Raw genomic sequence first — 15,357 nt, 5'->3', positions numbered from 1 at the left:
AGGAATGTAGAAGCGTAGGTCAGGCCCTTTAAACTACAGCTAGGTAAATACAACTAGATAAACACACACACACACACACACACACACACACACACACACACACACACACACACACACACACACACACACACAGCGGCATTGAGAGGACGCTAACCTTAAGACGGCCTTGCGCGACTGATGGGTCAGCTAGGAGGCAGTCAGGCAGCCAGGCACCACACCGTGCATGACTCACGACGGGACACACAATCTTCACCATCAGAGCCTCGCCACATTACCGAGGAGACGCAAAAACCTGCTTGAGATAATCGGCGGCAGTTTCTTATCAGGTGGCGAGGCGCAGATTGCCGTCAGGAGGAGGAATAGTAGAAGTAGGCGGTGGCGTGCGGCAGGGCGAGGGTGGGGCGCCGCGCCACTTTTCCCACCCGGAGAGAATGGGGTTGGATGGGAGTGGGTGGGGAGGGGACGGAGGGGGTGGAAGGGAGGGAGGGCTATCGCCACATCGCCAGCAGCAGCAGCAACCGCCAGCCAGTCAGACTCCAGACCCGCTGTCGGCCACACGCTCCCACATTGCGCTTGGGACTGGCACTCTTGTCTCGCGTCCGTCCCGCCCCGGTGAGATTACCAGCGGGAGGGACCTCAGGGAACGGCTACCTACTCCACGGTGCTTGATATTAACGCTATACTCTACGATTCGATAGGAGGAGCTGCAGTTTAACGCAAGCTTGTCTAACACTTACTAACTTGATGCGCGGTGCTGTAGACTCCAAGGTAAGATATGGAAGGAGTTGTACTATACTGGTTTGCTTATTGAAATAGTTACTTGTTGTTTTAATTTTAATGGTTGCGTGGAGATCTGTCTCTTTGCGTTAGGTTTGCTTTCCTTTCTTTCTGTTCTCGTGTTCTCTGGTCTTTTTTTTTATTGTTTTTCTTATCTACCTTCTTTATTCTTGTCCATCTTTTCTTTTTTTTTGCTTGGTCTCTTTTTTTTGTTCTGGTTCTTGTTCTAACTCTTTTTACTTTGATAGTTCTCGTTCTTCTTCTGTTTCTTCTATTTCTTTTTCCTTGTTCTTCTAGTTCTTCTTGTTCTTCTGCTTATTATTTTTCTTGTTCTTGTTTTTTTCTTCTTCCTTTCTTCATCAACTTCTCACTACTACTACTACTACTAATACTACTACTACTACTACTACCTCCACCACCATCACCACCACCACCACCACCACTTCAACTTTTTTTTCCTTCTTCATCTTTACACTCCTCCTCATCCATCTTCCCTACTCTTTCTTTCTTTCCTTACCTTTACTTCCTTGTCTTTTATTATCTTATTCTTTTTCAATTCGCCTTCACCTCTTTCTACTTCCTCCTCCTCCTTCTCTTTTTATTCTTCGCACTTCTCATCTCGGTCGTCGTTCTTGTCTTCATCGGTCTCATTTTTCTTCCAGTCTCGAAGTTCAGAATGCATGTCTCTTTATTCCCTGTATGTCTTCATCTGCATACAAGTAAAAGGCGGCCTGAAATGACAAGTGTTGTGGGGTTGCTAACCATCCAAAAAAGGCGTTAATGCTCTCTCTCTCTCTCTCTCTCTCTCTCTCTCTCTCTCTCTCTCTCTCTCTCTCTCTCTCTCTCTCTCTCTCTCTCTCTCTCTCTCTCTCTCTCTCTCTCTCTCTCTCTCTCTCTCTCTCTCTCTCTCTCTCTCTCTCTCGTTGTTGTAGAAAGAGAGAGAGAGAGAGAGAGAGAGAGAGAGAGAGAGAGAGAGAGAGAGAGAGAGATTTCAACGAGGAACAAACACGTAATCCGGTGTTCTTTGCTCTCTCTCTCTCTCTCTCTCTCTCTCTCTCTCTCTCTCTCTCTCTCTCTCTCTCTCTCTCTCTCTCTCTCTCTCTCTCTCTCTCTCTCTCTTTTTTGCTGTGACTCCCTCAGTGCCTCAGCCACAAAACAGAAATAGATACGCTTCCTTGGGCACTCCACCGCAGTACAACCACAAGTAATCTAAGAATTGAGTGCTTTCTTATATAAGGTACGAGAATTTGATCAGATTTTTTCCTGCAATTACACGGAGATTACCCATCCTTGCTATTTTGGAGGTGCGCAAGTGTATTTTTTTGCTTGGTTAGGTTTAATCATGTCACGTGTCCTAATCTAACCTAACACAACCTGAGGTATCTTGGATATATGCATTATCCTGTGATGTAGTGGTGTTTTGTTCAGTTCAGTCTGTTTTTTTCTCCTTTTTTTGTTGTTTTTTTAATGGAGTGAGTTTACGTTAGGTTAAGTCAGTCATGTTACCTGTCCTAACGTAACTTAACAACCTAACCTAACTATCCCTAAACTAAGATCTCTGCCGCCTTTCATGATACAACGTCAATGGTATTTGCTCCCGTTCAGTTTATTTTTTTCTATATCTCTCTTCGGGAAATATGTTAGCAAGGTAATATTCATTTGTTCGGTTCATTTTCTTTTCCCCTCTATAGGAAATATGTAGAAGAGGAGGGTATTTTCATTTGATCAGTTTATTTTTCTATTTCTTAAACAAATATGCAAAGAAGACCGGTGAGTGCCAACAAGTTCTGAATGAAATTACTCAATTGTCACTCCCATCAGAAATAGCAGAGAGAGTTCCAGTTAGGTTGATTATTCAGATCTCAAGGTGTTTCGATACTCCCCTCCTGAAACAGTCCAGGGTGTGGGTATGGAAAAAAAGGATCACCTGAAGATCCGCCACCCCACAGGGATCACCTGAAGATCCGCCACCCCAGATTGTCTCACCTGAAGATCCGCCACCCCAGACTCTCTCACTTGGTTAGGTTAGGTTAGGTTAGGTTAGGTTAGGTTAGGTTAGCCTAACCTAACCTAACCTAACCTAACCCAACAACATGAACGCATTAAAAAACTGAGTGGATATAAAAAATGCAGAAAAAAATTTACTTCATTAAAAGTATGGGATCATCTGAAGATCCGCCACCCCAGATTGTCTCACCTGAAGATCTGCCACCCCGAGTACGGCTGGGGTGGCGGATCTTCAGGTGATCCGAAATAAAAAAAAAAAGAAAAGAAAAGAAAAGAAAAGCAGGAACAAGCAGGGCTCCAGAATGTACGGGGTTTTGCAAGTCGCTGCGGCGTGACGACCTTGTGGACACCCAGCGCAGTGTGAGCGGCTGATGTGCTTGCAGAGATGATGTTTGCTCGTCACATACATTCACTGCACTAAAAATGGCTGGTATTCTTAAACGTTTTGACCTTTCAGAAGGAGTATTTTCAAAGGCCAAACAATCGGTTAACATAATTTATTTTATTTATTTATCTATTTATTTTTATTGAAGACACAAAATCATGAAAATACCCTTGAAGATGCAGAGGATTTCTACTTGTACTCGTAAATGTAGTCGAGATGATTAGCTGAATTGTCATGGTGTTTTTTTTTTTCTTCTTCCTCCTCTTCTTCTATTTGATGGCATAGAATTCTAGTTAAACTTAAAACACCCTTGAAAATCACAATAACTTCCATTAGAGCCTGTTAAAATAAAGATGCAATCCTTTTCAAATTATCACTAGAATCTGAAAAAAAAAAAACATAAGTAACTTTCACGAGATCCTATTCAGTTAGTTGCATGAAACCTTTGTTAAACAACTTCTACAATCATTAAAGCACCCTTAAAAACTTAACTTCCGCGAGAACCCGTTAAAGGCTATACAGTATCATTGTCAAACTATCACTACAACAATTAAAAACTTAAAAACCCCAACCTGCCAAGAGTGGTGCTGGAGAACCCCCGTTTAAGCTATTAGGAGAATAATAACAAGCTTAAAATAAAAATAATTATTGAGACGTGTTAAAAGACATGGTACTGTATTCTTGCTAAACCATCACTAGAATCACAAACCCACCCTTCAAAACCGTAATAACATCCATTAGAACCTGTTGAAAATTGTCAAGAATACGGACTTAACACCAGCAGGATTGAGCAAACATTCGTTCAGCTATCACTAGGACCACAAAAACACCTTTGAAAACCATAACAACATCCACTAGACCCAATTGGAAGCAGTGGAGATAAGAACCCGAAACGTTTCAGAATAAGAGTAACAGCATAGCGGGACTTGGCAAACGTTACCCTAGGATGTTCTCTGTCACAAAGCAGCCGAGACCAGGACCTGTGAAGCGGAAGTGTTAATATGCACCTTAAGTTTCTCGGTCCGCTGCACATCATTACGTTACATTACTTGTACTGAGAACATTATGCAGGATGCAGTTACCTTAATTGCGGCCTATCAAAGCGAGCGGCAGACAGTTGCCCCAGGTGATTAAAAAGGTAAACTACAGAAGGACTCTCTATTTGATATTTAACTGATTTTTATCTCTCGTTGGTCAGACAATGGCACGTAGAAGTAGGAGAAAGAGAGGGAGAGGGAGAGGGAGGGAGACGAGGGTTAGGAGGGCTGGAAGGAGAGAAAGAGAGGGAGTGTAGTAGTAAAGGAGGCAGGGAGTGTGGAGTCAAACTTTGTACTGCGGGCGTGACCATCCTGGCGGGAAGCAACAAAGAGGCGCTGAGGTGGTGCCGGTGCGGAAGTGAAGGAGCAGACGAGAGAGAGAGAGAAAGAGAGAGAGAGAGAGAGAGGGGGGAGGGGGGATTATTGATAGATTTTTTTTAATTAATTGTTTGATTTTTACATGAAAGGATGAATACCACAAAAAAAAAAAAAAAAAATAAGGAAAAAAAAGAACCTTGTCAAATTGCTTCTTCCTGTTCTTCCACCCCCCAAAAAAAAAAAAGCAAAATGGAAGATACTAATAAACTTTTGTTCTCTCTTTCTTTTATTACCAATTCCTCGCCACAAATTAAGTCAAGCCCAGAAATACCTAATAGAAATGAAGGGCCGGAGTTTATCGAAAGCCCAAGGAATATGAGCTAATGCCTTTCTGAATGGGGCGCCTTATCATCCGACCGTTGTGGCACTAAATTTTCTATCAGTCAGTCTCTCAAGAAGGCAGTCAGTCAATTAATCTTTCTGTGCGCTTTAGGGGAGACATGGGTGAAGAGAGAGAGAGAGAGAGAGAGAGAGAGAGAGAGAGAGAGAGAGAGAGAGAGAGAGAGAGAGAGAGAGAGAGATTGACTCACAGACACACACACACACACACACACACACACACACACACAGTCACGTACGTACCATAGTCTCTTCCTCATTTTTTCTTTTCCTTCTTTTTCCGTAGCATCACTTCCTCTCTAAGTCTACGAGCGAAACCCTTTTATTGTAACACGCGACCACGCACATTTTAACTCAAGACTAAATATTAACCAGGTAATGACAGTATACCACTTATTGCTTCATTGCTTCATAATCTTCAATGGCTAAAATCTTATTGAAATTTTAGAACACGGAATATGTAAGGAAGTAGTATCACATTTTAGCACAGCAACATTCCATTAAGGTAAAGCAGAAGGCATTGCATTTCATCATGATTACACGGCACAGAGACTAAACGTGACGACCACGAACGAGACAGGAAGGCGTGAAGACGAAGGGAAGGAAGTGGTAGAACTGTTTCGTTAATAAGATTTGGGCGGTGGGCTGCCGGGTAGGAAGAAGAGAGGGAGAGGGAGAGGGAGAGGAAAGGGAGAGAAGGAGAGAGGGAAGGGGACATGATGAATGGCTAGGCTGACGGCGACAGGTGACTTAAGGGGCGCCACCTGTTGGTCCTGTTACCTGTTTGTTGCGTCTGGAGATACTCCTGTGATTCTGTACGCCCTTTGTGTGTGCCTCTCTCTCTCTCTCTCTCTCTCTCTCTCTCTCTCTCTCTCTCTCTCTCGTTCTTGCTATTTTTGTTGTTGTTGTTGTTGTTGTTGTTGTTGTTCTTGTTGTTCTTTTCGTTCTTGTTCTTGTTCATGTTCTTGTTCTTATTCATGTTCTTGTCCTCCTCCTCCTCCTCCTCCTCCTCCTCCTCCTCCTCCTCCTCCTCCTCCTCCTCTTCAAACATCACAGTGTCTTATCTGTACTACAATTAACAAACTATACAATTAAAAGCAATTCATATTATTTACAGTGTTTCAATCATTCTACCTATAATTCACCAAGTACAGCACACCTACACTGGGAAAAGGACTCGTGAGAACCTGACTATAATGATCTCTGTGGCACTTAGAGCAGTTCTTACGGAGGCCTAGAGCGTGATAAGGGTTCTGAGTGACATAGGAGGAGTAACTGTAGCTGTTCCTGGCCCGGGTGGTGGTGAGGGACTTAAGAATTTCACGGTAGGATAAGTTAAGATCTGTCAGTGTGAAGGGATGAGGAAGATAAGATGCGAGTGTGAAATTAAATGACTCGATGTTTTTCTTTTCTTTTTTTCATTTTTTTTACGGGACCTGATATCTGAGGCAGCGATTATAGTACTGTAAGAGAGAGAGAGAGAGAGAGAGAGAGAGAGAGAGAGAGAGAGAGAGAGAGAGAGAGAGAGAGAGAGAGAGAGAGAGAGAGAGAGAGAATATCCAAATCACTGACACACCATTCTGCAACACCCCCCACCCTCTCTCTCTCTCTCTCTCTCTCTCTCTCTCTCTCTCTCTCTCTCTCTCTCTCTCTCATACACATCGTAATGCGCAAGAAATAAAGACAGAACTGCGAAATTTCTTTAACATTTGTATATTTTCAACACCCGACCTTCATTAAACCACTGAACTTTCTACCATATCTCCACCTGTACCACTTGTTGTCTATTATAAACCCTGGTTGAGGATGGGTACAGATACTGAACCTCCCCCGTGATAGTAGTAGTAGTAGTAGTAGTAGTATTCTTTACAGACTGACGCCTTGGGAAGCTCACCAATGCACTCGTATAGAAAGATTAATGTGATTAGTGGTACTTAAATAATCTTCGGTCACCCAGCGATAGTTTGAGAAATGGCCAGCTTCCTGCGGGACTCCCTACTCGGGTCAGAGAGCGCACACCACTTCCGTAGGCTGATCATCGTGTCTGTGTGTGTGTGTGTGTGTGTGTGTGTGTGTGTGTGTGTGTGTGTGTGTGTGTGTGTGTGTGTTTGTTTGTGTGTGTGTGTGTGTTTTCGTTTGTGCTCTTGTGTATTCTCTCTCTCTCTCTCTCTCTCTCTCTCTCTCTCTCTCTCTCTCTCTCTCTCTCTCTCTCTCTCTCTCTCTCTCTCTCTCTCTCTCTCTCTCTCTCACGAAATAACCCACAACTACCTCATTCTTCCATCTAATTAACCATCCCACATCCACTAACCCAACAATTGATAATACCTTCTATCTCATTATCATCTAGTCTCGTCTTGTCACATTGCTGAACCACCACCACCACCACCACTACCACCACCACCATCACCACCACCACCACGACCACTATTACCGTCTCCCACACTTCCTTTCAAGCTGGGAAGGAAATCGGGAACCGTGAAACCCAGAAGTCTTACTGGTAACGCTCTGGGGCTTTTATCACCTCCAGGCGTAGGCACACTCGTCATGGTTCTCTCTCCTTCTATATGTACTCTGCTTCACCAAGTCTCTCACTGTAATTTGCCACCTGCGGACACGTGAGCATGGTAACACTGCCGCTGATTGGTGCTCTCACTCGCTGGTAAGGTTACGTTTTCTATTCCATCTTCTTTTGAAACGTGAGGTAAACTAGCGAATTTTCACCATAACCTTTACTGAATTGCAAGGTGCCGGACTATCCAGATGAAAATAATATATCTAACAATTACGAATAGATAATTATTTTGGTAGAAGTACAAGGTTAGTTTCCAGCACGTCCCAAAACAAGACGACAATACACAGACCAATTAGACAGTGAGAGTTGTCAGTGTCAGTGTTACCATGTTCACGTATCCTCAGTTGACAAAATCGCTAGGACAGACTTAATGGCGGGTGTGTCTGTCTTTTTGAAACGCTTTATTCTCTCAGAGGGACTATTTTCAAAGGCCACAGAGGTGATAAGTCAAATTCTCAACGCCGTTTTTCCATTGATCCCATTGATGATGCAGAATCCTTATTAAACTACCACTGGAACCATGAAAACACCCTGGAAAACCCTAATAACATCCACTGGAACCTGTTAATGATAATCGATGCAAAACACAGAAACGTTTTAAAGGAAACAGTCACCTATTATAGCGGCTCCAATATGCCAAGGCGTAACGTGGCTTAGTGAGTCAGAAGGTACAGGTTGTGAGGGGCAGAGGTGAAGGGTTAAGGAAATCAGAGGTACATCAATGGTTTCTGGGTATACGGTTCGTGTCGATGATGAGTTTTAGGAGGGCACAATGTGTGACCGGGCGTGGAGGTCAAAGGGGAGACGGTGGAAGGATTTTGCAAATGATCCCGGGTCCTCAGTGGGGGTTGTGCAAACTGGGGTGAGTGATGGCGCCCTCATGTGTGGTGTGTGCAGAAGGGAGGGGTGTGTTGATGTCCTAGTGTGCTACGGTAGTGGGGGGGGGTGGTGTTCGATGACTGAAACTGGATAAGATTAGCATAAGTTACCAGTAAGTGCGGCTAAGTCATGTTATATTAGATTTAATCAAGAATCCAGGTTACGTAAGGTGAGGTTAGGTCAGTCATGTTATGTTTAGTGAAGACTCGGGTAACGCTTGCACGAAGATAAAAAAGAACGAACGCTGAAGGGAGAAAGTGGCCGGAGCTTCATTAAAGAGTCCCGTTACGAGTGGCAGGTGGCGGTGGGAATCCAGAAAACAGCAGGGTAATCAACCCCGAAAAAGGAAGATTACGGCAGTGATCGGATGCCGGTGAGTGTAGCGCGCCCATTTTTCGGCGAGCAATATTCAAGAATGACATGAGCAACACCTGCCGCCCAGACGTCTTCAGCCCGTATACTGAAACACTCCTCTGTCATTGGGACTATTATTAAAAGGCCACAGAGGTAATTAATAGGGTTCTCATGATTGTTTTCTAATACTGTTGGTTCAGAGAAAATTTTGAACTATCAAAATAATTAAAAAAAAAAGACTGAAAACAACCATGACTTGAACTCTAGCCGATGAAAATCTTAAATACCCTTTTTTCTCATCAGTATTATTTTTCAAAGACCACAGAGATGATTAGTCAGGTTCTTATAGGTGTTCTCTTTTACTGATGGCACAAAGTAATTATTAAACAATCATAAATCACAAAAAAAAAAAACTTTGAAAACCACGATAACTTACGCCAATGAAAATCCAAAGGCCAGAGAGATAATTAGTCAGTTTCGCATAGGTATTCTTTCCTACTGACAGCCCAAAGTAATAATTAAACTATCAAAATCATATAAAAGACCAGAAAACCTTGATAATATCCACTATAGCCAATGAAAAGTCGAGATTACACACTGGGACGTTTGGGTAGTCTAGAAGTGTAGAGTGTAGAAGTCCCCTGTCATCTTATCAAGTCACTGGCACGCGAACCGAAGATGGCTGAGTACAAACCGCCCTCAGATAAAAGGAAGGACAGCATTCTTAAACTCTTCGCACTGTTATGCCCGTCCGCTACTCGGCGTATTAATGATTATGTGGTGGTACTTGTAACAGGCCCTCGTGGTTACTGGGGATATTTAAGAGTGGTTTTTTTTTTTATGATTCTAGTGGAAGTTTACGAAGATGGGCAAAACTGATGAAAGAAAGGAAAAGCATGAAGTTTATGTAGTATTCTGCGCTAACAAAGAGAAGAATACTCATAACAAACCGACTAATCATCCCTGTGCCCTTTTAAAAACAGTCGTAGCGAGAGAGCAAGCCTTTTAAGAATACGGGACCTGGATCATTATCATCATCATTTGCCAGGAATTTCATCGCCCGTAGCGGACTATAAACTTGGGGAATGTTAGAATTATTACGTGTAGAGGAAAGAGAGAGGACACGCATCATTGCCTACAGTGTCCGTTAACTCTCATGATTAAAACCAAGATCAATATTTACCCAGAGTTCCACCGCCCATAGACTAAACTTCGGCAATGGGGGAATTTCACTTGGGGATTGGGAGACAGTACGCATCACTCCCTAGAACTCCCCGGCAAACCCTGACCACAGTGTCCACGAAGGCTCCAAGCACTTCCTGGTCTTCTACAGTTATATTTTCTCACAAATCCCAGCGCTCTGTTGTCACTCCATCTACCTTGTGCTGAAGAATTTTTCCCATAATTATCTGCGAATCTACCTGTAAACACTTATATTTGTTGTGTGGTCTTGTAAATAGTTCTGTTATGTAGGGAAGATAAAGTAACTCTCCTATTCTCTGTGTAACAAATGTCTTTACAATACTCTGAATGTTAGCAAAGCCGACCATACCAGTGATACGGTTAACTTGCCTCTTAAACCGTTTTTCTGCGTGGGGAAGACATAGTTAATCTCATATTGTCTCACCCCGTTTTCTTTCTGTAGCCAGTTTTTTTAATACTCTGAATGTTAGCAAAGGCCGACCATACCAGTGATAGGGTTAACTTTGCCACCCATCAGCAGTTTGCCTGAATGTCTTACACTGTTTGGATAATAACACAGGAGACTAGAATGAGGTGAATCTTAAGCCTGCTGTGTGGAATTCTTAATTACAAAAGTGGGGAAGTAAAAACTACGAATGCTAACTCACATTCTCAAGGCAGTCGTGGCAGCGAGAGGCTATTAAACCTAAACAAACTGAAGGACAAGTCGTAGAAACCTAATACGACCGCAAATGGAGTTGTTGAAAATATACAGGAATGTTTAGAGTGAGAAGGCAGCCACATCCACGTGACAGGTGGCTTCTTCATTTGCCTGGCCAAGAATCCTCCATCATCACTCTCCTTCGGCTCCTCCACTATGATACGCAACAACCCACAGGAGTAAAGGCACGGCACAGAATCTTTACATGCATCTATAAGAAAGAAGAGATGTTAAAGAAGAGATTTACCCCGTTTCTCGCCTCGAGGGTGTTTAGAGGTGACTGTAGAACAAAAGTCTTACCGTACTTTGTGATTAAGGAAAAAATGCGTCAAATGTCATTGGAAGGGTCGATCCATTGACTGCTAATGACAATGTGACGCTTGTTGTCTTATTCATGATAAATCTACGACTGTACTGAGGTTAAATAAATCTACAGGCACTAAAAGATTTGAACTTCTTTAGGAGGCAGCAGCAGTGGAGGCGTAGATAAGAGGAGGGATCTAATGGAGGTATTTAAGTGGTATAAGAGATGTATAACAAGATAACAAGGGTGATACAGGGAAGATCCTTAGGGAATAGAAGTAACTGGTTCAAAATTACTAAAATTATACTTGAAGAAAGTGAGATAGGAAGAAACTGGTTCTCAACTAAAATGGTAGATGACTGGAATAGACTTAGTAATCAGACTATTAGCGCTGAGTATGGAATAGACTTAGTAATCAGACTGTTAGCGCCGAGTATGGAATAGACTTAGTAATCAGACTGTTAGCGCCGAGTATGGAATAGACTTAGTAATCAGACTGTTAGCGCCGAGTATGGAATAGGACTTAATAATCAGACTGTTAGCGTCGAGTAAAGTAATAAAAAAAAACTTTAAAAGAAGAATAGACAAGTTTATGGATGAGGATACAAATCTTATACAAGGACTGCCACGTGTAGGCCTACCGACTTATTACAACTTCTCCGATGTTCTTATGCTTTCAAGTGGTCTCTATCTTACTGAAGCGGAGAAAACCTTGTCACTTACTCATCCTTCACTCTCTATCACCTTCAGGTTTCGCTTCTTCCCACGAACTACTGAAGAGTGAAGCGTTATCAGCGACAATTGATCGTTTTTAAAAAGTCACATTTTCAAGCTACTAATGATCGATTTTCTAGAACATTAATTCGTTGTACCATTATGAGCTGGTCTGTTTGAGCGTCAAATTTGCCGGCGACTTTTGACTGGTGTTTTCAGTCGGTAAACTTACATGCTCAGTGCGGCTTGAATCCCTTTTGTTCATTACCGCTTCTCTCTCTCTCTCTCTCTCTCTCTCTCTCTCTCTCTCTCTCTCCTCTCCTCTCTCTCTCTCTCTCCTCTCTCTCTCCTCTCTCTTGTTTTTGTTGCTTTTAGCGTTAAATAGTTGCAGTTATTCTTATAGATTAATAAAAGAGGGAGGGAGAGAGAGAGAGAGAGAGAGAGAGAGAGAGAGAGAGAGAGAGAGAGAGAGAGAGAGGAATAAAGAACACCCAAGATTCATTGTTTGTTCCTCGTTGAAATTTCTCTCTCTCTCTCTCTCTCTCTCTCTCTCTCTCTCTCTCTCTCTCTCTCTCTCTCTCTCTCTCTCTCTCTCTGATTCCCACTCTCAGCGTTCAATATTAGCGATGGTCGGATGTGTAGGGTGTGGCGCGGCACTGTCTGCTCTGGGGGTGTTTACCTAAATTTCAGGATGGGTGGAAATGAATGGTGCTGGACCTTTAACCTTCTTCAGGCATCAATTAGGTGTCTTATGGAGTCTGATCCGTTATTTTTATGTTATTTTGTTTATTTATTTATTTATTTGTTTATTTGTTTTGGTGGATGGAGTATTTTTTTTTCTTTCTTTGTTATTGTTTTTCTTTAGTGTGTGTGTGTGTGTGTGTGTGTGTGTGTGTGTATCTTTGTTCTTGGTGCGTGTTTTCTTTTGGTGTGTGTTACGTGTATGTGTGTGTCTGTATGTGTGTGTTTTTCTTTTGCCTGACTGTGACTGGTCGATATCCGTAATTACACAGGAGATGCGGGTGGCTAGCTAGTGTAGGAGGAGGAGAAGGAGGAAGAGGCAAGGAGGACTAGGAAGACGAGAAGGAGGAGGACTAGGTGGTGGTGGTGATGGTGGTGAGTGTGAGAGTGAAGACCTGGCTGGTGGGAGAGGGACTAAAGCGTTACTAATGAAGATGTTCACAGGTGCATCTACCCTCACCGCCTCCTTGTCACACGGGGATGTACGGCCGCGTCACTCATATCGTTTGGAGGCTAAAGACTGCTAGGGTGGTGGTGGTGGTGGTGGTGGTTCTTGTGTTGTTGTTGTTGTTGTTGCTGCTGCTGTTGCTGTTGCTCATGTTTTTTTTTTTTTTTATTCTTTTCTTCTTCTTTCTTTCTTTCTTTTTTTTTCTTTCCTTCTTCATGTTATTTGTATTTGTTTATTATGTCTTGTTTATATACTTATTTTCTTATTTCTTTGCTTATTGATTTATTTATTTATTTATTTATTCATTTATGTATTTATTTGTTCGATTATTGCTTGTTTATTTATTTATTTATTTATTTATTTATTTATTTATTTATTTATTTACCTATCTATTCATTCACCGCTTCAGTCAGTCAGTCAGTCTATCTATTACTTCAATCTTTTATACACACAACCACTGATATCTTTATTTAACCGAGTGAGATCCACGTTCACTCTCCATTGCCTATGTTACGTCAAATTACGTATATTAACCTAGAAAGAAATAGAAAAAAAATAAAATAAAATAAAAGCTTCCACCATAGGAATTAAAAAATATCCCTGTTATTAGACTGTGCTGGTATTATAAGCTGTCTCGTGTGATGTTTGTAATGATGGGAAATGTCGCCAGTGATGCTCCAATGATCTTCTTTCCTTCACAGGACTCTCGTGCTTGTAACAACTGTGGGAATATGTGATAGCTAGTTGCTCTCTCTCTCTCTCTCTCTCTCTCTCTCTCTCTCTCTCTCTCTCTCTCTCTCTCTCTCTCTCTCTCTCTCTCTCTCTCTCTCTCTCTGTTTTGTTTGTCTACCTGGCGCTGTCTGGGTTTGTGTTTTTGTGTGTCTGTTTGTATCTCTTTTCTATTTTTCTTTTCTTTTCCTCGTTCTCTCTCTCTCTCTCTCTCTCTCTCTCTCTCTCTCTCTCTCTCTCTCTCTCTCTCTCCTTCTCTCTCTCTCTCTCTTCTCTCTCTCTCTCTCTCTCTCTCTCTCTCTCTCTCTCTCTCTCTCTCTCTCTTGTGTGTGTGTGTGTGTGTGTGTGTGTGTGTGTGTGTGTGTGTGTGTGTGTGTGTGTGTAGCTTCACGCATCTGCAGCTGCTGGCATATATTGAGGTCAGATCTCCTTCCCTCCTCCTTTCCCTCCATCCCTCCACGCCTTCCCTCCCTCACTCCCTCCCCGGTGACGTAAGCAGGTCAGCTCTTCTCAAACACGCTGGCCGAGTTCTGCACCGGAACCAAACACCGCAGCCTGCATTTCTGTCTGTCCGTCTGTCCGTGTCTGTGTCTGAGCAGCTGTCTCGGTGGTAAAGTAGCGCAGCGTTCCAATCACTCCCCACTTAGCGCTGCAGTTTACTCCGCACGCCGACAGTCTTTCCTGCTTCACTGTATGTGCGAAGACTTATCATTGCGCAAGCTTGAGGTGCTAATGATATAAGGAATGTTTTTATATTAAGTTCTAGGGGAATAAATAGAGTCGTGGTCAGTAGCCGAGTAAAGCAATAGTCATTATTACTGTTTATTGTTTTTTCATATTCGTCTTGTCATGCGGTTGTGTTCTCAGTTAGCATAGACGCAGAACACAAAGGAAGGACAAACAATGCTAGACTTCTTGTGCCGTCCTGACGAGGCTCTTTGTGATCAGCTGAGCTACTTGATCTTGATTCCCTAAATGTGTTAAATAGCCTTTTCAAATATTCAAAAAGCACAAAGGTGTGCAAAGGAAAAACAAACTGCTAACTGTTTCTTGGTCCTTAATAGCCTTTTTGTGATAAGCTACACTATATAATTTTGAGACTCCAAATCAGTTAAACTTTCCAAAATACTAACATAAAAATATAAAAGAACACAAATAAAAAAAATCAAGCACTTAACATGACGGAAATTCTACTAATGGAGAGAATGAAGCAAACACAAAAAGGAATTATAAAACACGTAATTACTACAAGAAAAGAAGGCATGGGTGGAACTTAAAGCGAGACAGTTATAGGAGAAGGAGAGCAGAGGAAGCATATGGTGAGTCACTGCACAAGTTACGTATTCATGAGTCTTCCTGTGACGGCGTTGTGGGTGAGAGGAATGTTGATCTGTTTGTCTGTGTGTCTACTGATCCATGAGGTACGATGATGGTGTTTGTTATTGGTGTATTTCCTTGCTTCTCTTCCTTTCCCACCTCCACGTTGCATCTTCTCTATCGTTCTAGTGTTTGTTCTCAGTTGTCTCTGAGTCTTATCTTTCCTTTAACAGGCTCTATTTTTTTTTTTTTTTTTTTTTTTTTTTGCCTCCAGTGATAGTTTAATAAAAATTCTTCTAAGTAATTATAAGAAAATATTAAAAACCCTGTTAATTGTATCTATTGTTTTTTTTTATTGTTTTAGTGTTTTAGTTCATGTTCACAGTTGTCTCTGCGTCTTATCTCTTGTCTTAACAGGCTCTGATTTTTTTTTTCTCCAGTGATAGTTTAACAAAAATTCTATCAGTAATTAT

At 42.1% G+C, this 15,357-nt stretch overlaps 1 protein-coding gene across 4 annotated transcripts in view; it reads left to right on the top strand.

The window, feature by feature from the left end:
* The window catches only part of LOC135107016 (uncharacterized), an 89,201-nt gene that overhangs the window by 24,411 nt on the left and 49,433 nt on the right, over positions 1-15,357 (top strand). For 2 of the 4 annotated variants that reach the window (XM_064016576.1, XM_064016574.1), the window contains exon 1: positions 606-768. The exons of the other annotated variants lie outside the window; for them this stretch is intronic. In XM_064016576.1, the coding sequence (XP_063872646.1) occupies positions 745-768 (24 nt within the window). In that variant the 5' untranslated portion in view covers positions 606-744. Of the gene's footprint in view, positions 1-605; positions 769-15,357 lie in introns of those variants that run through there. 4 annotated transcript variants of the gene reach the window in all.

This window comes from Scylla paramamosain, chromosome 14 (assembly GCF_035594125.1).
Source record: "Scylla paramamosain isolate STU-SP2022 chromosome 14, ASM3559412v1, whole genome shotgun sequence".
In the NCBI taxonomy this organism is placed as follows: domain Eukaryota; kingdom Metazoa; phylum Arthropoda; class Malacostraca; order Decapoda; family Portunidae; genus Scylla; species Scylla paramamosain.
This window is presented reverse-complemented; position numbering and strand designations above follow the sequence as displayed.